Here is a 23,208-nt window from a genome sequence, read left to right as displayed (position 1 = left end):
GACAAAATCAAGTGTTCCCTTTAAGCCAGGCATTGGGGCTCATGCCTATAATCTCAGCACGTTTGAGAGCAAAGCAGGAGGATCATACTTCAAGCCTGGGGCTAGCCCTGGCTAGATGAGACCATCTCAAAAAACAAAACAAGTAATTTTCTTTCTTAGGAAAACATGAAACTACTCTGGGCCCATGCTGAAAGATAAAGCCACTTCCCAGAGTGTACGTCCTCGGCATCATCCACATGTCATTCAAGAGTTGTTCCTCAGGGGCACCAGGATTGCTTCTGTGTTCTTGTATGTAGTAATATGTCAATAACTCTTACCACTCCAATCACTCTTTAGCATTGTACTGTCTAAGGTCATTAAATGAATAAAATCTTAGTTGAGAAATCTACTTAAATCTGTTCATAGAGCATTTTCTTAATTAGTGACTGGTGAGAGAGGGTCCAGCCCATGGTGAGTGGGGCCATCCATTGGTCTGGAGGTCCTGGGTTCTATAAGAAGGCAGGCTGAGCAAACCATTTGGAGCAAACCAGTAAGCAGCACCCTTCCATAGGCTCTGCATCAACTCTTGCCTCCAAGCTCCTAGTCTGTTTGCGTTCCTGCCCTGATTTCCCTCATGATGGACTGTTACCCTGAACTATAAGTGAGATAAACTCTTTCTTCTCCAAGTTGCTTTTGGTCTTGGTGTTCTGTCACAGCAACAGAAACCCGTACTAAGACAGGCTTCTATCCCTCAATTAGCTAGATTCTCTGTGAGGTTAGCTTTGTCTTTTTCTGCCTTACTCTCCATGCTTATCATCAGGCCCAATGTACAGCTCACACTTAGTAAATATTTGACTGACTACACAGTGTGTTCATGTTAACCCCAATGTATACACATTGCAGATAATAGAACCAGTGGGGAATATAAGAGCACAGCTCAGTGGCTCCAAAAATGGTCTTTTCCCTTTACCTAGCAGCATGCAGATAGAGCATGAATAATAAAAACCCAGAGACAGATATTGGGGTTAAAGCTGAAGATCAAGGAAGCAAAGCAGCCAGCCACTGGAGAGTCCTCACCTCTAGCTATGCTCAGACAGAAGGGACGATCCACCGAACCTCAGACTGCATCCGACTGCACTGCTCCTCAGACTCTCTGAGCTCCAGTCTCCTCGTGCCTTATATTCATCTCTAGTGCTGGGATTAAAGGTGTGGGATCCCAAATGCTGAGATCACCTTTGTGTGAGCTCTGTTTCTCTTTTGGAGTGGTTCATTCTTGTGTAGCCCAGGGTGGCCTCGAACTCACAGCGATCTTCCTGCCTCTGTCTTCCAAATGCTGAGATTAAAGGTGTGCGCCACCACTGCCTGGCCTATATGGCTAGCTAGCATGACTACCTTCACACTCCCATATTCAAGCAAGCTTTATTTCTTAGATTATAAACAAAATATCAGCACATGCAGACATAGCTAAAAAGTGAAATAAGTAGGAAAAATCTCTGACCAGCTCTGCTCAATCTCTGGGAGTACATGGGCGCTTTCGAGGAAGAATTTTAGAGAATGGTTTGGAGACCACATATCTAGACCAAGCACTTCATTTTTCAATTGAGGCAATTGAAGCCCAGAGTGGTTACAGTTCTCAGAACTCACTGCCCCAAAGGGCTTTCACAGGAACTGCAGTCTAAATGAACGCCATGCCGTGTTTGCATGTTACCCATTTGGTATCAGTCCAGGTGAAGCTCCTGCTCCCAGAAGTTCGAAATTTGTCTGTGCTCCCTACCTGCAGACTCCAAGCCAGTGGAGTTTCTTGCATGTTACAAATCAGAGCTCTTAGTAAGGAACCCCACTTCTTGCCGCTCTGTTCAATGAATAAAGCTTCGCACAAGCCAAATTTCCTGTCTTCTCTAGCAGTGCCCACTACAAACTCTTGAACATTAGCCTCATCTCGTCTTGAAGTTCAGTGCTTTGCTCTTCCCCCAGTCTCTCCTCCTCCATCCCAGTTGTGCTCCACATCTGTCAAAACACCCTGCCGCCACACGCTCCAAGCACTTACACCGCTCTGAGTGTGTTTGTGGTACTACCCCCCCACACACACACACAAAATCACCCAGGCCTCACTGCAGTAGGATTTTTCATGAAGTTCTTGGCAATCCAAGCCGTTAACTTGGCCCTCCTCCTCCCTCTCCTTCTCTCCTCTTCCTCTTCCCCCTCCTCCTCTTCCCCCTCCTCCTCTTCCCCCTGCTCTTCTCCTTCTCCTCCCCCTCCTCCTCTCCTACTCCTTTCCTAAGCCCTGCTAGGCCTGGCTCATTTGTTACTTTACTACTTTCCCTGGTTCCTACAGTTGACAGAGGGAGTGGGATCATCGGTCATGAGGAAACAAGTAGTATGTTATTACGGAAAATTCTCCTCTACATGAAACCTAGCCATCTGGCAAACTGTATAATGAGGGGAAACCAATGCAAGAAGGGAAAACCCATGAGACCCATACTCTTTTCAGGTAGAGAAGGAAGACAAGAACAAGGAGAGAACCTGCTTGAGCCCATTGCTAGTTAACCCAAAACTCATGTGAAAGGGAGCAGTTGAGATGAGTGAGAGAACCTGTGCCCGGGCCATGTGCAGAATCCGTGTCCGGGTCATGTGCAGAAAAGTGACCAGGCCATGTGCAGAACCTGTGTCCAGGCCGTGTCCAGAACCTGTGCCCAGGCCGTGTGTAGAACCTGTGTCCATGCCAGGACAGAATCTGTATCTGGGCCATGTGCAGAACCATTGACCATGCTGTGTGCAAAACCTGAGTCCATGCTGTGGGCAGAACACCAAGAGTCCAGATCCTGAGTAAAACAGCACAAGGAAAACTTGTAGGAGAAAGACTATATAATGACATTCATCAAGGATACAACTTGTACCTCTGTCTGATAAATAAATGCAATATTTAACTGCCTTGTTCTTCCTAAATAAAGTTGCCACGTGGAAGATATTTAAGTTAGGAGTAAGGAGACAGTTTACGTGTGCAGCACTCGCCTCACATGCATGCAACCAGCACCACAAGATGAATAAAAGTAAATACTGGCATCACCTCCTGTTACACATGTATTTCCAAGAAGTATTTGCCTCATGCAACCTGGAATCCAACATGGAGTCAACGGATGGAGCTGCAGGCGTCACAGATTCCTTCTCATAAAAAGCTAGCGACTGACCACAGAGAAGATTCTCCCACTTCATCTCACAGAGACAGAATGTTGGCACAAGGCAGAGTAAGAATGTGCTTTATGGGAAGCAGACAGCACTGAATTCCCCCAAACTTGGCTCAGACAGGCCGCAAGTTATTTTCTAATAATGAAAATACAAGAATATTTGGGTTTGAATAATAGTCGTATCTGAGTCAGTCAAACCATAAGCGGCACATACGTTATCTGTGTCAAAAGAGGCAAGGGGACTGGTGATTGTTGAAGCAACTTTCAGAGCCCTCATTTCCATCTTTGGTGTGTAAAACAATGATGACAGACACACTTCAAAACATCCTGAAATGTATTTTAGAGATAGATGATCCTGTCTCCCATCAACCGTCTATGTTCTGGGAAGGCTCTGGTCCCACATTTCATCTGCCTGAGAGGACCAAGGTCTGTGTGAAACTCCTAAAGCTGCCTCACATCTTACAAGCTATTTCTAGGGCACAGCAGCAGCACCTGTGGTTACAGCACTCGGGATCTGGAAACTCAAGGTCATCCTCCATTACACCAAACCTTCCAGGGAGACCTTGTCTCAAAGTGCACGTTCATGTGCGCATGCGCGCGCGCGCACACACACACACACACACACACACACACACACACACAGAGAGAGAGAGAGAGAGAGAGAGAGAGAGAGAGAGAGAGAGAACACGCTCTTGGCTTTGTGTTTGTGGCCACATCGTGCTCTTCGTCATTCATTAGTCTCAGGTAATGACTCTGCTTCTCTAACATACCCTAAACTTTCCAGAAATGAAAAAAAGAAAAGTTCCCATTTCCCAGTGTGATGACCGTATGTATATACACTTCTCTCCTTTCCTCTGTGTGTTTACCCTGCTCCTCACAGCAGCAGCTGTTAGCACTGTTGGGCAGAACAGACTACCTGAGTCTCTCTCCATTAAAAGCCACTGATTCACAGAGGTTCCGCCCCCCCCCCCCAAAGAGGGGAGGATGGGTGACTTTATCACATAGCCGAAGCACAGGAACAGAGGACCAGAATGGGAGCAGGGGGCTCAGGGTCTTTCCACACTTGTAACAATTCCCCGGGTTTTTTGTTTGTTTGTTTTTGTTGTTTTGTTGTTCTTGTTCTTACATAGCTGTTCTTTGTCTGTTTGTAAGTGTAAAATGAATGCCTGTGGCTCCCAAATTCAAATGTTAAGGTTTGTTTTGGGTTTTTGGGTTTTTGTTTTTTAGATATACAGAATCCCCCTTCAAAACCCAAGGAAAGAATTCTAATTGGCCCAGCTACACATCTTTAACCTACAGAAATCATAGGGCCTGGTTCCCTTTGAGCTTCCGGGAGCCAACCGTGAGGAGGGAAGTGTTCTGGATGATGAGTGAGTGGTGACCTACTGGAAAGATGGAATGATAGTGACTGCTCGGTGACTAAACCAGAAAAATCTAAGTGGGAGTAGGTATGGCCACAAGCAAAAAGCCAGCATCTTGTTAGATATGAGAGAGACAAAGGGAGAACACAGCATGGAGGCTTAAAGGGGGGGGCTATGAAGGTCAGGAAGAGGTCTGAAAAGAGAAAAGCGGAACAAGAACAGGAATAAACTGTATTTGACATGAAAGCAGAGAGAGCATTGTATGGAGGAGGATCAGCGGGGGGGGGGGGGGGGGGACCAGCAAGGGTGGACGAGGAATAAGGAGGACAACATAGGAGGTAAGAAAACCATTAAAGAGTAATAGATTTCTTAATTTATTATAGCAATAAATAATAACAAAATTTAAAAAAAAAAAAGAGGTATTTATGAGAGCCAAGACTTGAATAATTGTAACTGCAGAATCCCAGCCTGATAAGAAAGAGCAGGCTGAACGGTCCTGGAAGCCACACTTTTTGCCTGTTTTGGAAGATGACCCTGCTGAATTACAGCCCCTACGTCAAGGCTCCGTGCCCTCTCAGATAACTTTCTGCAAATGTTCCATGAGGTTGGGTTAGGCAGTGGGAAGAGGAGGCTTGACTGAGGGGGAGCCAGTGCCTCTCCTCAGGGCTACAGGAAAGCCTGTGTCATCAGCAGAGCCAGCGTCACTGCAATCTGCTTCTTTGGCTATTGTTCCTTCTGCCTGAAGCAAGAAACAGTTTAAAGCAGGCTCTCAGGGGAGACAGCTCTCCTCTTTAACATCTCCCAGACACAGAGTCCAGCGCCCTGGGTGTTGTAAAGTTCCTGTGTGTCTGTTATATATCACCACAGCCACCGTGTCTCCTAAATATAAACGATATGTTGAGAAAACGAAGTGTCCTTGCAGAAGTGAACGATGCATGATGAACCGCTCAAAGCAGGAAGTCTGTATTAGCACTGCTGGGAGAGTATCCCAGGCTTGGGCCTAAAGGCCAGAACTCAGATGTGAAACTAGAGTAGAAGTCTGTTTTGAAGAAAGAGAGGCCTTAGGGTGTCTCTAGGTACCAACATAAAGGCTCTGAGTGTACATTTAACATACATGAAGCATAGTCCCATCCTAGAATATTCATGCCTAAAATTAGAGCCCCCAGAACAAAAAGTCTGCAGCCAGCAGCGGCATTGAATTTAGCTCAGAACAAGTTTGCCAGGTCTCCCACATAAACCACAACCCACTCCCGGGCCTCTGGAACACTGATGTGTCACCTTCTTCCAATCTGTCCCAGAACACTCGTCCTCTATGAAAACAGGGCAATAGCAACACAACCCCCACACACACTTCTCCTTCGCCCACAGCCTTCAATTACAGGAGAGAAGAAAGAGGGATTGTGGGAACAGGACAAGCATGAGCTCACTTAACGCATGATACGCATGATGTTGCTGACTTCAACACCAAAGCCAAAGTGTACAAATGACATAGCTAGGTCATTCAGTAATGCAAAACACACGTTTAGTGTGTAAACTCCCCACGGAGGGAGATGAGCTTCGTGGGTTTACTGGAATTCTTGCCAAAGAATTTTCCAAAGATTAGAGGACCATTTATCTCCAAAGGGAATGCCTTTGAGCTCATCCTCATCTTCCTTGATGGTGTTCATGAAATTTAAGACTACTCTTTAAGAACCATCATTCCTTTCTTCCACCAGTCATTCATTAATTCATCACTACTTTGGGGATTTATTTATTTAAGTCCCCATCACTGTACTAGATTCAAGAGATACAGAAACTGTTTTATATACTGACACAGCTTAACATTACATCACATACCTCTCAGTGAATCCATTATGCCGCTAGTTTTAATCCAAAAAAAAAAAAAAAAAAATCAAATTGTTTTCAGTAAAAACAAAATAAAAATTAAGAAAATTGGCAGTTACCTAGACAATTTCACTTACATTGATAATACTTAGGGCATGAATAAAAACATAATTTGGTGATAGTCTGATAACTTATGCCACTTACATAAATGAATGATCAAATTCATTTACTCAAGAAAAGTCTTCCAGATACCAATGTTGGCACTGAGCCATTGGACCAACACAATCCTACCTTGTGAAGCCTGCAGCATGGTGGGAAAAACAGACAATGAGTGAATGATATGTGAGTGTAAAAGATGTTGAAGGTAATGGTGCACCCAGAAGGAAAGGCTGACGGTGATGCTTGGGCTGCCACTCCTCTTGGAGAGGAGTACTGAGGCAGAGGTCAGTGTAAGGTGAATAATAAAATCCCAGAGACAGATATTGGGATCCAAGCTGAAGATAAGAGAAGCACAGCGGCCAGCCACTAGAGAATTCTCATCTCTACCAATGCTCAGACCAAAGGGGTGATCCTGTCCTCTGATTGCATCTCCAGAGTGCACTGCTCTCCACCAAGCCTCAGAATCCTAGACTGCTGCCTCTCCTCAACATGGCTGGAGAAAAACTGCCTAAGACTGATTTACTTATTCTTTATATACCTCACTAGTGCTGGGATTAAAGGTGTGTTATCCAAGTGCTGAGATCACCTTTGTGCGAGCTGTTTCTCTTTTAGACTGGATCAATTTCATGTAGCTCAGTGTGGCCTCGACCTCACAGAGATCCATCTGCCTCTGTCTCCTGAGTCCTGGAATTAAAAGTGTGCACCACCATTGCCTGGCTCAACGGCTATGAATGGCTTTGTGCTTTGATCCCCAGTGGCTTTATTACTAAACAATACACACCACAGGTCAAAGTGAGACTTCAAGTGTTTGCTCTACAGCGAAGCTTCTCACTTGAGTTTCTGCATGTAGGGATTGAATGATGATAGCATGGCAGGGCAAGAATGAGTCGGGAGCTGCCCTGCACCACTGTAGCTATGTAGCTAAGTTACTTCTCATTTCTGAATGACTGATGGAGAGAAAGGGGGGAAATGTGATAAGAGGGTGACCTTCATAAGTCCAGCAGCTGTAGAACACAGGTCTGTTATTACTCCACTGTAGCCGTCAAGTGCTAGGAGGGTCTTGGCTGGTAGTTACTGAATCTCCAGCATCTTGTGTAGTGCTGGGGACCCAGCAGACCATACAAAAGTATTGATGAATGAAAGACCACTAGAAAGAGGAATGGGAGTTCTTAGATAAAGAGCACATTCAAATTTCATGAACACAGACATTAGCCTTGCACAGTTGTATGTACCTCCTGCCTCTGGGTGTTATGGTTCTGCCACCCAGAGTGACATCACATATACAGTCAGGGTTCAGTCATCCACTCATCCCTGGGAAGAAACTTCAGAATAAAAACTCCTTTCACAAAAATTCTGAAAAATTAGTGGAGAAACATCAATAATTAGCTAAGCAGTGCCCATCACTATGCAAGTGTATTACAAAAACAATCATGTTAAGAGAGAGCAAATGTTCATTATATTATAGTAAGTGAAAAGCAAATTTCACTTTTCCAGGATGATCACTTTGTCAAAATCCAGAACATTTTAAATATTTCTTCAATATTCTTATACTAAGGGCCTAGGAGAGGGCTCACCACAGGCAGAAGTGCTTGCAGAACAAGCCTGACAACCCAAATTCAACCTCAGGGACCTTGCTGTAGTTTTGTAAGCACAGAGTGAGAGAGAATGCTCCGGTGAAGGGATTTTTTATTATTATTATTATTATGGGAAAGGGGGGAGGGGAAGGAGGAGACCAGCCTTTGGGGACAGGAAACAGAAAAGAAAAGAGGAGGGGGCAGACAGAGAGACAGGCAGAGAGCAGAGAGAGGGAGAGAGAGAGAGATTGAGAGAGAGAGGAACAGACAGAGATGGGAAGTGAGCAGGGCCCTTTTAAAAGGGAATGTAGTGAATATGCACAGGTGGTGCTCTTAGTGGCTGCAGCTGAAGGTGAATCCTGTCAAGAACCCCAAGGGCAGGCCCTTACAGATGCCCAAGTAAAATGTTGGATGTGGAGCTTGCATCTGTAATTCCAGTACCACTGTGCTGAGATAGCCAATGGAGACTTGAATAGTCATCAGCTTCTGGGCCAGCTAGCCTGGCTTAGGCTTCACAGAAACAAGGGAGATGTGCCTCAAAGTGGAAGGCAAAACCAACTCCTAAAAGCTGCCCCCTGACTCCCACACAGGTATGCTCCCCACCACACACACATACACACACACACACACACACACACACACACACACACATTGAAGTAACAACATTTTAATTCTTGAGGGCTGGAGAGAAGAGGCAGCGTCTCTTCCAAGGGATCAGAGTTTGATTCTCCACATCTGGAGACTCCTGAGTGCCTTTAACTCAAGTTCCAGGGGGATTCTAGACTCCCAGCCTCCATGGCTACCTGTGGTCATGGGTACAGACCCCTCCATCCACATACATATAAATAAATAAATAAATAAATAAATAGTGACTTTCCTTAGAAAAGAAAACTTCAACTGGAATGGATGTCATCAATACATTGCTCCTTTTAGAGTGGCCTGTTCTCTTCACTTACCTATTCAGATTTTTTTTCTTGTGAAATAATAGCTCTATCACAAAGCTTTCAGCCACACACTGCAGTCATATCTACCATGTTTTGCTCTCTTGCCTGGTTGCTAAGCACCTGTCCTTATGCCCAGCTCCCCAGGCAGGACCTTAGTCATAACTTAAGAGTCACAAAAGGGAGACCAAGCATGTGCTTCCCCAGAGCCTGGAGAGCAGTTGACTCCTCACTACCTAAAGCAAGGAAGACGCTGCTCTACTCATTGAACACAGGAAAGAATGAAAGGTTAGAATAAAATGCTTGAGTTTAATGGCCGCCCTGTCACCATGAGGAAATTGGAACCCATCTCATTTGAATTTAACTGGAAATCTCATCAGTGCTCAGTGTGACTCAGGCCAGAAACAGCCCTAGAGAGCACTGACCTAGTAAACACATAACAGGGCAAGTGCCTCTCCATCACTCCAAAGCTGCTTCACGCTATAGCAACCTTGCCTGCCGGTGTGGGAAAAGAAGACCCGGTGATTTGTTCACAGGTAACTAACTATTTGACTGAAGGAAGAGTGGGTCAGGGACCTGGACCACTATGCACTAAAGATCAGTTCTGCATGGAGACAGTGTCTGGCACAGAATCCTGCCTTTCTCTTCTACCTCGTGTCTGCCACCACTCTGTCAGCAAGAACACACAGGCAGATGAGCAAGAAAAGAGTCTTACTATGTTTCTGAGAAAGCACAATGAGGTCATTGTGAGGGCACTGGTGGGACGCCTGTCCCTTAGATTTAACAGAGGGCTGCAGTTGGTAGAACTGGAATTGCAGGACCTTGTCAGAGTTTGTCTCTGCTGTTGCAAGGGCAATATGGGCCCTTGTTTTGCAGATTGCGGATTACTCCTTAAGAGACAAGCCTTTATTTTATTTTATTTCTGTAGAAATAACCATATGCCTCATTAACTTGATGGACCTAAAGACTATTAAAAACATAAGAAGAACCCAAGGACAGGAGGTTCAGGGTTAGCTCTCACAATGTTTGGGTTTAATCTCTAGCACCAGAAGAAAAGAAATGAAGGAAAGAAAGAAAGAGGGAAGGAAAGAAGGAAGGAGGGACTGAGGGAAGGGAGGAGAAAAGAGAGGAAAGGAGGGAGGGGGGAGGGGGGAGGGCAGACCTGCTAAATTGAACTTTTCTCATTCACTCTAAGCTGTATGGAGGGCTGGGTTCTTGGTCTGCTGCCCTCCCTGAAGGGCAGACTGGTTTTCAGTTTAATTGTTCAACACTGCTTTTTCTGCTTTACTAAATGACATTTTAAATTTTTCTGGCAATTATTGATCCAATGTCAGTTCTTCATTTCGCAGGCAATGATTTATGGCCAGATTGCATGTTATACATTGACTCAAGCCTCTTAATACTTCTCTTAGATTGTCTTTCTGATAGGTTGAGACCCACAGCCAGAGGGATATACTACCTGCATCTGCCATAGCATCACTGCTAATGATATACATGGAAGTCAATCATGACCTCCTTTCAGTTTCAACTTGTACCCAGACCATTTGGTACCAGCCTCATGTCTAAGATGACAAGCTTGGCCAAGAAAACAGAAGGGTCCTTCCTGTACAATTATAGGACAAGTTATACCTTCTGGGAGTGGCTTCTAGAAGCAGTTGGACCTGTTGACCGATTACTGTCTACAACAACACACATAGTCATTTTGTCAAGCTTAGTTAGTTAGCTCTGTCCTGTGTCAGAGTCATGTGATGTGGACAAGGGTGATGCTATAGGAAGCCCTGAATGATGGAGACCCTGAGTGAACATGTGTTGTTTGACATGAGCACGACTATATCAGGGAGGAACCCATGGAGGAAATATCAAAGCCTTCCTCAGGGGTGAGGCTCAGAGAAACAGCAAAGCTTTTCTCAGGAGTCTGAGTGTCTGTGTCAATAGTATGCAGGAGTTGGACAGATGATGGCTCAGTGGTTAAGGGCACTGACTGCTCTTCCAGAGGACTAGGGTTCAATTCCCAGCACACACATGGCAGTTCACAACTGTCTGTAATTCTAGTTCCAGGGGACCTGATCGTGTACATAAAATGTCCAGATAGTCTTTGCCTGAAGACTGTTCCCTACAGAGACTGCTCCCACAAGATTAGCTGAATGCATCTCCTTGATCCAGCTGTGTGCCATAAACCCTGCCTCTTTATTTATATGTAATAACCGCCTCCTTCATGCAACTCCATGCAAGAACTCCACCTCTCTGTGTTCAAATTTATACCATAAACACGCTGAACTTCTGGGTGCCGGAGTTTCTTCATCAGAGAGTCCAGTCCACCTGATCCCAGGTTTTCTTTTTGTCTCTGTGTGTTTGTATTTTCTCCATTCCCTCACTACCCCAGTCAGGTCCATCCATAGAGCAATGTCAGGACCTGACACAACACTAACAAACTGATCTAAAACACATCCCCATTCTGTAACTCAAGGCCTCATTCTGAGACCAAATAAATGATCTTGAAGGACAAATGAGATGGCAGTCTTGCTCAAAATCGAACATGATTAGGAAGTGAAATTAAGATCCCTATTGAAAAAAAAGTAAATGAGGATTTGGGTGATTTCTTTTTAAAAAAGACTTTATGCTAAAAATCTGTGCTGTTTCTTTTTTTTTTAAACTGGGAGCAAATTTGAAGAATTAACTAAGTTTTTCTTTAAATTCTTAAATAGATGAAGCACTGAGAAAAAATAAAGTCCTCTAGACTGTCCACAGATACTTCTGGATCTACTGTCCATTCTTTTTAACAGCCTCTTTTGGTTATTGCTCTGACAAACCTTTTGGGAGCTTAAGAGTTTAAAGTCTTTTGTGATACACTTTAATCACTGAAAGCTTCGAACTTGTCATTTTTCTTGCCTTATCTTGCCAACTATAAAGTGTGGTTCTAAAGTGGAGAACTGAGGGGCCAAGAGTAGAAGGGAAAGTTTTCATGGGACTACATATTTCACCTGTAGAAGGTTGGAACTTATCATGGTGGCAATTCAGAAGACTGATTCTGTCACAATCCCTTCCCAGTTTGGAGTGAGAATTACTGGGTTATTTGGTCTTGTCCAGTTTACTTTTATAATCTCCTTGCCACATCATTGCCTCATATTCTCTTTGGAATTGGTCTAGATACAAATGTCCAAATATACACACATGCAAACACGCTGTTGTAAAATATTTGTGTACACTGTAAAGATGTGTCTCTGCCTAAGGTGCCTTCTGGTTGGCTCAATAAAGAGCTGAAGTCCAATAGCTAGGCAGGAGAGGATAGGTGGAATTTCCAGGGAGAGAGAGGAAGATGGGGAATCTAGGAGCATGCAGATTTTGCCAGAGACTCCGGAGGATTTGGGTGTATATTACAGAACAGAGGAAATCGAGTAATGTGACAGAAGATAGATTAAAAGAGAAAGGTTAATTTAAGTTGAAAAGTTTAAGGCCAAGACAGATTAATTTAAGCTAAGGCCAAGGTTTCATATTTAATATTAAGTCTCTGTGTCGTCAGTGGGGAGCTGAAGGTCCCACAAAAGATAGTCTGACAAGAAAGTTTACTACAACGCACTACCCCCACACATAGTCCAATCTCTGTGCTGAAAATCCTTGGGAAATTTCCACTGTCATCACCTCACATGATCTGTTAATGGGGTGCCTGGACCCAGAACCCATGTCCCCATAATTTGCAGTGTTTTGCTCTTTGTGTGCACTTTGAAGAGGTTTGAAAGTCAGCCAGCTGAGTGCTTAGACTCTAAAAGCACAATCACAAACTGCTTGTACAACCCTAAGGACTACAAACCAAAAGGTATTGTCAAGAGCTGATTTTCATCTTTATTGGAAAATGATGAGTGGTACTGTTTCCGGTCAGAACCAGGTTACCCTGAGAAAATACTCATTTGTGTAGTCTGTTAATGCTCTGCCAGTGCCTTCCTTATCACCATAATGGAAGGTAAAAAAGACACAAGCCCCTGGGCCCAGCATCTTGCGATTTCTACCCTCCTTCTCTCACACTAAACCACTTCTGTGTTCCTAGACATACCTCATAATGTCTCCTCCATCAGGTCCCTCTACCACTGAACCCCCTCCTTCAAACAGACTGTACACCTCTCCGAAATCCTTAGTCAACTTTTTCCTTGCTGTCCCATTAATAATTTGGAGATGTCTCTCATTATAAGGAGAAAGTTTAGATTTATCTTTCTAATAAAATGTGAGCTCACCTAGAAGTTAGAAGGAGATGCCAGGAATCCTAGCACTTCAGAGGTGGAGGAAGAGGATCAGGGCTTCAAGATCATACTTGGCTACATAGAGAGTTCAAGGCTAACCCAGGCTTCATAGGATTTTGCTTCAAAATGAAATAAATACACACAGACTGTATGAGAACATAATTTACCATATGAGATTATACACTGAATAAATATAACAGCAATAATTGGTATTTACTGAAACCAAGTTATCTACAGGTATAAGACAGGGCTTTGAGAGATCTACAAAGCCTAAGAAGTGAGCAGTGGCCTTCAGGAGCCAAGAGGATAATCAGAACTTTAAAGCATCACGGAAGATACATCAAACATTGTGAACATATGTGCACAGTGCAGGTGAGGGTTTAAGATGATAACATGTAGATATCACATAGAGGAATGCAAACAGAACCCCCTCTGAATAAGGAGAGAAGGAACCCCTGACAGTAATACCACCTGCTTCCCTGTCCGTGTTGTGTTCATAAATCAGTGAAGAAAGCAAACTGTGGGCTTCTGCTACATGTTTTAATTTAATTACATTTACTTAGTTAAATTAATTCTGCCTTTAATTTAAAATGTGAGAAGAAAATAGAGTGTCAGTTCAGCTATTAGCCCCTAAGACTCTAATAAAATTATGACAATAGGATCATTTGCCAAGTGCCAGTCACTTAGTTGATGGGTGGTTGCACTATGAGCAACTGAATCACTTATGAATGTTTCAACAACCTTGCTCCATTAGAAAACATCCCCCTGACAGCCACACACCCTCAATTGTCAGGCTAAAATAGCATCAATATCTTCCCATTCTGGTTGTGACAAGAATTTCATTTTCTTTGGCTGTATTTTGAAAAGCACTCCTTTTCCTTTTCCTCCCAATACTTGTCACCCCCATACCTTTCCTGAACCTTGCAGAGCGAATCAGTGACCAAAGATGTAAGCATACTACCATATCCTGATTTCGGGTTTGTCTACATATTTTCTCCCATTGGACCAGATGGGAAGGAGCCCAGATCTGTAACTGATAACTGACAAATTCTACTATCAAATGAAACAAGATTCCATGCAAACTTGCAAAGGCGGAAGATGAAGTGGCAGGCAGAAGGCAGGGCTGCCATTTCACCAGCCCAAGTCACTCACTCAAGGACAATGTATTCCTTTGAGATGCTTTTAGCATCTTTGTGGATCCCTTTTTCTTCTTCATACTGAATTTCTTTGATTTTAGCCAAAATAGACTTTTTAGCAAGAAAAGAGTGGGTTTGCACTCAAAAGTTCTGGACTACTAGTCATGTGACACATTGATTTCCTCCATTTTTCTGTAAGGTTCCTCAAACTTCATTCTTCTGCAACATGAAAAGTAAATTAAGAGGGAAATTTGCTGTCAGAGAACTTATCCTTTGATTGTTGTTCCAATCTCCATTTGCCTTTTAACCTAATAGAGTTAGTAAACTAATTTCCTTTGGGCATTTTGTTCAATCACATCATGAGTGACACATCCTTTTGCTAATGCTCCAGGACAGTCACACAGGGTCACATGGCTAGCAACCTAACATAAAAGGGTAATTTCCAGGCCATCAATGCCTCTCACCTATGAGAAACCACATCCTGCCTGGATATGGCTGTTGTGGGAGCAAATTCCCAGGAGCTGGAGAGAAAGCACTGGCCCGGGCTTCTCCCAACCCCTTGCTACCATTTCACAGTCTTATCTGAATTCTTGCAGTTGGTTTGCAAAACCCAGAAGGGGATTGGCAGCCTATCTCCCCATCTAGTCAGAGTCCAGGAAAAAAGGCAGTGTGAATCTAGCAGTTGTTCCTTTCTTATACTCACAGCCCATAATAATACTATTGGACATTGTTGTAATATTTTCTTACAGTTTGAGTCTTAGTGTCCCACAAATCTTGGGTTTAAGTTGGGGGTGGAAGTAGAACTATCCATACCCAGAAGCCTGGGGGCCTCTGACCTTTATTACGCAACAGCACTCTGGAGGGGAAAGCTGTGGCAGACACCACAAGTTATACTGAAAGATATTTGTGGAATGCCATGTGCTATCTAAAGAAGATCTGCAAGCCTGGGGCCAAAGGGAGCAGAAACAGCAAGAGTCTGAAGCAGGAGTTGGTGTGGTTTGTTTTTGTTGTTTTGTTTTCTTTCTCTCTCTCTCTCTCTCTCTCTCTCTCTCTCTCTCTCTCTCTCTCTCTCTCTCTCTGCCTCTCTGTCTCTGTCTCTCTGTCTCTCTGTCTCTGTCTCTCTGTCTCTGTCTCTCTGTCTCTCTGTCTCTGTCTCTCTCTTTCTAGAAAGGCAAATATACACAAGGCAGCTAAGATCTAGCCTTTCTGGGGTGGAGAAGAGATTTTGATCTTCCTTTCTTCCTTCAGTGAGTTCACTCCACATTCCAGAGTCCCTCGTAGGTAAAAAAAAGAGAAGACAAGACACCTTTAGAGGGTTGTTTCCAGAAAGGGCACTTGAAGCCATCAGGTCACTGTCTTAAGCTTTTAGCATATGCCAGAACTGGACAAAGAAGAGGTGAAGCTCAACAGAGAGCGTTGTAATAGCTGTGCATAAAAGACACATTCACTTTCCCCCTTTCTTATTCTTGCAGATTCACAGGCATGTGAAACTGATAGTGTCGAGTCTGGGGTGTAAATAAATAAACCAGATTCAGGAAACAAACAGGTGTAGTGGGGCATACCTTTAATCCCAACACTCAGAGCTGAAGCAGGTGAATATCTGCTTGAGTCTAACCTGGCCTACATTCTGAATTCCAGGACAGCCAGGGCTTCTCTCAGAACAACAACCAAAAACTCTCCGGGCAACTCTCCAGTCTCAGCATCTCCATTTTGGTGGTGCGGGGCTAGAATTTGGGACTGGAGAGGTGGTTTAGTCAGTGAAGTGCTTGATATATAAGTATGTACATTACAGACTACCAAGAAGTATGTGTTTAAGCAAAGGTTTTAAGGACAAAAAAGAACTTGCTAATAAAGGCAGTAGTGATCTGGGGATAACTTTCCAAGTACCATCAAAGCACAGAGTTCTCTAAAAGCTTGATGCTTTTGAAGAACTGTAAATAGCTGGTACAATTATTGCAAACCCAGATGAGGACAAATAGGAAATCCACATCATTCAAACACGAGTACCTTCTCTCTACTCTGAGGATGATGAGCTTTGTCTAAAATGCATAGGATGTCCACCTTGGACTGCTAACACAGGAACATGCCTCCTAAGCTAGCTGTTCAGTGCCAGCTCAAGATCCCTGTACTAGACTGAGTCTGTGGGTCATGGAATGTTGGAGATTTGGGGAGAACAAAAACCACTTAAAAGCAATCTGACCCAAATGTGAAGTTAGGATGGTCAACACTCCTGAATTCTTGCTTAACTTGGTTCTTTTGTCTGAACTGCTGTGACTTCTTCATCTTCAGGAAAACCAAGAACATTCATAGCATAACTCCTTGGGTACCACATTTGGTGACTGGTGCTGCCACAACAAAAATGACAGGGGGGCTAGCCTAAACAATGGAAATACATTGGCTCATAGTTGAAGAGTAAAGAAGTGTGAGATCAGGTTAGAGGTGCAGTTGGTTTCTCCTAAGACCTGTCCCTCACACAACTGGCTTCTGATCATTTGTTACAATTTGTTAAGTCCCTTGGCTTATAAAATATTGTCACACTCTCCACCTTCACATTTGTGGCTTCCTTCCTGAATACCAGTTTGTCTCCAATTTTCCTTTCCATATAATCAGTCATAGCAGGCATGGTATAGAAGATGAAGGCAAGACAATTAGGGGTTCAAGGTCTTGGATACATAGCAAGTTCAAGGATGGCTTGGGTTACATATGACCCTAGTCTCAGAAAAACAAACAAATACAAGAAAAACTCAATGATATGGGGTTAGGACTCAATCTAGTAGCCTTGACCTTAATTTCACTTGATAATAACTGTAAAGAACCTGTCTCCAAACAAGGCTACACGCTGAAGCAATGGAGATAATGATTTCATCGCATGAAATTTGTAACTACAGCTCAATACACCAGGGTATAACTTTTCTAAAAATTGATATCATTGCTTTAAAAGGATTCTGAATTGATTTACATATAAAAAGTGCGGTACCCTGTTCATGTGACAAGACAAAGAAGAGAGAGCCCCATTAGTAAGAGACCAAGAACAAACCAGTAGTTCACAATGGAGCCTACGTTTGATCTCTTAAACTATATTTTAAAATATATTTTATGCTTTCCACTCCGCCATCGGTGGTGGGACCGCCACCAAGATGCAGATTTTCGTGAAGACCCTTACAGGGAAAACCATCACACTCGAGGTTGAACCCTCGGACACTATAGAAAATGTAAAGGCCAAGGTCCAGGATAAGGAAGGAATTCCTCCTGACCAGCAGAGGCTGGTTTTTGCTGGAAAGCAACTGGAAGATGGCCATACTTTGTCTGACTATAACATTCAAAAGGAGTCTACCCTTCATCTTGTGTTGAGACTCCGTGGTGGTGCTAAGAAGAGGAAGAAGTCTTATGCCACTCCCAAGAAGAATAAGCATAAGAGAAAGAAGGTTAAGTTGGCTGTGCTGAAGTACTATAAGGTGGATGAAAATGGCAAAATTAGTCGCCTTCGACAAAAGTGTCCATCTGATGAATGTGGTGCTGTAGTTTTCATGGCTAACCATTTTGACAGACATTACTGTGGCAAGTGTTGTCTGACTTATTGCTTCAACAAACCAGAAGACAAGTAGTTGTGTATGTTGAATAAATAAAAAGACAGGAACTGAAAATAAAATAAAATAAAATATATTTTATTATTTGCTTATGTGCATGTCTGTGTGAGTGAATTCTTTGTGTGTATGGGTAACGATGGATGACAGAAGAGGCCAGACATTAGATTCCCTGGAGTTGGAAATTGAGGCAGTTGTTAAGTCACCTAATGTAGATGCTGGGAACCAAACTCCAGTCCTCTGAAAGAGCAGTAAATGCCCTTACCTGCCGAGCCATCTATACAGTTCTAATGCACACTGAACTTTAAAATGGTATCCTACTTGTCTTATATCAGGCATGGTGACATGTGGGCCTGTACCCATAGCTCCTCGGGAAGCTGAGTAATGATCTCAAGTTCTTCAAAGTGAGCCTGTGCAACACTGAAAACATTGACACAAAAGTAAAATTAAAAGGTCTGTGATAAAGCTCAGTGATACAGCTCTTGCCTAGAATGCATTCAATCCCCAATACTGCCAAGGAGGGGGTGTCTTTTTCTAATTTGTGGGGTTTTCAATGGAGGCAGGAGTAAGGAAAGGTTGTTGAGAAAAATATGATATAGAAATGTCATCCATAAAATCTTTTAACTAATTGAAAGTTTTCTTCAGCCTAGGAACCCAATAGCTCTCTCATTTGAATATTATCCTCTTTATGGAGGAGGAACTGAGGGCCAATGATGCTAACAACATCCCTTTAGGGTCCATTTGGCAAATGATGGAGCTTGAGATGTAAAATTCATTCTATTCCAATCTCAGACCATCACTTGAAATGCCTGAGTAATTTCTTGAGCATCTTGGTTGAAAACCAAGCATTTGCTACAAAGATGTTTCCGATACATTGCCCAAAAAGGTAGCCCCTTGAGAGAATAGTGGATAACCTGTCTGCACCACAAATAATAGATGCTCTGTTTTAACAAAAGCCTCTGTGAAGTCACAGCTGCTATGATACCCATATCATACTATAACATACTAACATTCTTTCCATTTGATAGGGAGGTCCAAGTGCAGGCTATACAAATATCCTTTTACAAGCCTGTCCCACCCATGTCTCCTGCAGAAGGTGACCCTCTCATAAGACAAGACTGTGGGGAATAACAGACATCATCCTCCAAGCCATCCTTCCAATTCTATTTCACTACATTACTTAGTTTTTAATTTTTGAAAACACACTTCACTTTGAAGCTTTAAGGAGAGAAAACAGACAGGAGTCGAAGATGTTAATGAGAACAGTAGATCCACCCTTTAAAGTATTAATTGCCACTATGCCTGGAAATGGAATGAGTCATTTTTTGCCAGTTTTCTTGGTCAGGAAGGTTAGTTCGTAGCTCCTAATAGAAGTATTTGTATACTTGACAAGATGCAACTTAAGAAGACTTAGCCAATGAAATACTGAGGAGCAAGAAGGCTTAGGTCAGTCTTGCTCAGTTTCTTGTTGTTGCACACGTCACTAACAAATGGGAGGATTTCAGTAGTAACAGCCTTGTCTCCTGTGCCGTCAGGGGCATCCAGGATGTCAATAGAGTCAGAGGTTGTGAACCCCTGTAATAGACCAGGCAAGCAGTCTCTAGCTTTGGCACTTTCCCTCCTCTGCTTCTCCTTAGCTATTAGTACTTCACATCTTCCTAGTCCCTGATTGATTCCATTTTCATTTGCTTTACCAACAAAGAAATGGAAAATATTTGCTACCGGAGAAAGTCCTAAAATGGACAGCTTTGGTTTTTCTCAAAGGGATACAAGTTCATAAACATCACCTCCTTACTCCTAACACACATTCTCTCTCTCTCTCTCTCTCTCTCTCTCTCTCTCTCTCTCTCTCTCTCTCTCTATCTCTATCTCTCTCTCTCTCCCCCCCCCCCTGCAAGATGCTACTTACAAAGCATCTTGGAAGGTTTAGAAGCCATGGAGAGTTCTACAAAGGTCCTGCATTGCAAAGACATCTGTCAGGTTGGCATTACCAGCGGCTTTAGGGTCTGCCCTCTGAGGTCTGGGGTCACAGTGACCACAGTGTGACTCTACGGATCCGGAAGTAGAGAAGGTAAGGAGCTTTGAGGTTTAAGGGGACACAAATGTCAGGGCAGAACTTTCAGCAGGGCTGAGTCCCTGTTGAACTGAACGTGGGCGACTGATCCTGACAGCCCAGCCCTGGGAACTGGGCAGCGTGAAAACACGGAGAATGGCTTGGTCAATGAAAAATTATCTTTATGATGGAATGAAGGCTTTGGACCCTCGCATCTAGTGGTCCGGCCTATGACCTGGCCCCAGACACCGCGGTTCCCAGATGTTCCTTGGCTGCAGCCTTTTCCTTGAGACCATCAGTTTGAGCTTCGAGCTCTGAAATCTCACCTTTTTGGCTGCGGAGCAGACTAAGGCCAGCCTGGGGGGGGATTACACGAGATAGGATCGAGTTCAGGTGGGTTTACCAGGGGTGAGAGCGCCGGAAGGAGTCGAGTTTAATTAACTAGTGTCCTCCTTACCCGCCCCAAAGGAAAGGGAACCCAAATAGGGACCCCGTCAAACTGTTTGATCAGAGGAAATTGGGTTCGCCTTTTCCTCCCCTTCACCCTTCCTATCTCGCAATCAATCCATCTGGATTATTGGCTGAGCCACCGCCACAGCATTAAAAAGGGCATAGCATCGGGGGCGGGGCGGGGCGGGGCGAGGCGGGAGGGGTGGAGACTCGCGGGCCTGCAGACTGCAGCCCCGGCGGGTGCAGCCTGGCGGGAGGGATCGCGGCCCCGCACTGTGCGCGTGGGCGAGCCGAGCCTCCTGCATCCTAGGCGTCCGCGCTCCGGGATTTCGCTGGCGCCCGCTCGGCGGCCGGGGGCGGGGTGCTCTGCAGCGGCCCGGGCTGGAGCTCGCACTCAGCCTGCAGCCGAGCAGTGGCCGGGGAGCCGCCACCATGCCAGCCCTGCCCCGACTGCGCTGACCTGGTACGGTGCGGCCGCAGCGCTCCGGGCCCGGCTGCAGACGCTCCTGGGGCTGCGCACGCGGGAGCGCGCCTGACGCGGAGGACCGCAGCTCCCAGCGCCTCCGAGGAAGATCGCGCGGCCGCAGCTCGCGCGTGGGGTGAGTGGCTCGGAGTTCGGGCATAGGGTGGCGGGGGGGTGTGAGGAAGCGCTGCGGCTCCGGCCCCGTTGTCACGGCGCGGGGTGGGACGTCCGGCGGTTTGGGAGCGCTGAGGGCTGCTGGGTTGTGACTGCGCAGAGGCTGGGCGCCCGGCCCCCTAGTGCTTGCTGCGTGGCAGCCGGGTCGTGCAAGCTCTCGCACCCCCACCCCCGGCGCCGAGACCAGCTGCATGGCCCCGAATCGGGCCACGCGAGAGCGGGGAGACGAGGGTGAGTGGCTGAGGATCGCCTGTCACCTACTGGCGTCTGCGGGGAGGCTCGGCCCCTAGCGCGCCCGGGAAGGGCCGCCTGCCCTGGCGAGGCAGCCGCAGCCTGCCCTCCGTGGAGACCCCACTCTGCACGCAGCTCACCCGTGGGAGAGAAGGGGAGCCGCGGCGTCCTCCCTTCTGGCTGAAAAAAGTTGAAGAAACTAGGTCTGTTAATAATTAGCAGGAGCGGGACTCGGGATGCAGCAGAAAAGCTGTTGAGTTTTCATTGCCCTCTAAGAAAAACAAACGGCATCGCCAACGACTATTGGCAGGGCCGTGTTATTTTTGGGACTTTGGGAAAATTGTCCACAGATTGCGTTCGGGAGACTGAAGGCGGGGGAGGGGGGCTGTACCCGGGAGGTCGCGGGGACGACTGGCACCGCTTTGAGTTCCAGCCAGCCCCGGGAGGACTTAGATTCTTAAGCCTGACGCACTTGGTTCCTGGTTTTAAAACGTGTCAGGCAGAACTGCAGCCACGATCAAGGAGAAGAACGAACCGCGAACCGTGCTAAAGGAGCATATGTAAAAATCTCTGGTGGGGCCCAAGTGCACTTGTGCTGTTTAAAAAAAAAAAATGCTGCATTTGTGGCTTTTAGGGTAGGTTTTATGAATGACAAATTATACTTGAGGAAATTGTATCTCCTATCTGTCCCTGAACAGTTCTGTCTGCCGCCTGGTTTTAATCAGCGCTTTGGGAAGGCAGTGTCTGCGCTGATGTTATATAATTGACGTGGTTCACCATCAGATATTTTTAATGTACTTTTGGAGTGAAGGGGACTTCCATGTCAGACAGGCCCAAGGTGTAGACGAGTGAGGGCTGTTAAGGTTTGCCCTCCTCTAGCTCCAGATGTGTGAGCTCAGCTGTTGCCTGTCACTTAGGTGACAACTGGCCTCCCCCCCCCCCAAGCCTTTGCTGTCGCCATTATCCTCAGTGGAGTGTCAGTGTTCGGCGCCTTCTATTACCAGGAGTGGGACCATGTCCCTCGGGAGGTGTCAGCGTGTTTGACCATCCCCAACAATATGTCTGTTTTTAGAGTGGAAAAGGGGGGAGGAGAAAAAAACCAAAAACCTTGACAGCAAGATAGATACATTTTTAGATTAGGACCAACCTAATCTAAAAATTCTGTCTTAATCAAGACAGCTCCGTAAGGATGACGCAATGTTTGTCGAGCCTTTTTGCCTAGAACAATATTTACTCCCACCAGGGGATTTAAAACTTAAACAGCAGCCATTTATCTTGCTGTCTGGTGGAGCTGGGTTCATTTCACCTCCAATATGGTCCTAACCTAGGTGGCTGGGACAAGAATCTATCATTGTATCCAGCTGGAGCCTAAAGAAAGCAAAACACAGCACCTGCTGGTACCAGAGAGTTCTAAATGCCATCAACTGGCGAGTCAGAAAACACAGAAGGAGATATTCAATAAGCTCTCCCAGGAATGTTTATACAAAGGATTTAAAAGTTAACAATGCTAGGGCTATACAAAAGGCACTAGAAATAAATGGATGTTACCCTCAGTTAAGAGTTAGCACAATTTCTGATAACTCAAAATAAATCATGTCTAGCATGAATGAATTACTCATGCTTCTAAATAAGCCTTAAAAAGGAAGGGAAAGAGGGACAAAATGATGTCCAAAGATGGACAGGTTGATATGAGTGGATAAGGTTAGTGATTTAATTTTTCCATTCTTAATTTGGTACTAATTGGAGAGTTACCACTGGGTGAGGCTGTTGATTCATGAACTTTTTTTTTTTTTTTTTAAGAGAAAACTGCTATATGTCACTAAAATGACAGATTCAATTGGTTCTGCTGGCAGTACCAAGGA

At 44.9% G+C, this 23,208-nt stretch overlaps 2 protein-coding genes across 2 annotated transcripts in view; both read left to right on the top strand.

Annotated features, from left to right (window-relative positions):
- Positions 1-17,503: 17,503 nt before the first annotated feature.
- LOC127225578 (ubiquitin-40S ribosomal protein S27a-like) lies at positions 17,504-18,006 on the top strand. Its single transcript, XM_051189074.1, has one exon. It carries the CDS (start codon positions 17,529-17,531, stop codon positions 17,994-17,996), a length of 468 nt encoding a protein of 155 aa, XP_051045031.1. The 5' UTR covers positions 17,504-17,528; the 3' UTR covers positions 17,997-18,006.
- Positions 18,007-20,928: 2,922 nt separating this feature from the next.
- Prickle1 (prickle planar cell polarity protein 1) overlaps positions 20,929-23,208 on the top strand; it is an 87,978-nt gene continuing 85,698 nt past the window's right edge. The window contains exon 1 of the mRNA XM_051189724.1: positions 20,929-21,077. The gene's annotated coding sequence lies outside the window, so the exon portion shown is untranslated. The remainder of the gene's footprint in view (positions 21,078-23,208) is intronic.

The sequence above is a fragment of the Phodopus roborovskii genome, unplaced genomic scaffold, assembly GCF_943737965.1.
Source record: "Phodopus roborovskii unplaced genomic scaffold, PHOROB, whole genome shotgun sequence".
Classification (NCBI taxonomy): domain Eukaryota; kingdom Metazoa; phylum Chordata; class Mammalia; order Rodentia; family Cricetidae; genus Phodopus; species Phodopus roborovskii.
This window is presented reverse-complemented; position numbering and strand designations above follow the sequence as displayed.

Bases quoted from the DNA above. Each gene is read 5' to 3' on its own strand.
- LOC127225578 (XM_051189074.1), top strand. From the start codon at position 17,529: ATGCAGATTTTCGTGAAGACCCTTACAGGGAAAACCATCACACTCGAG.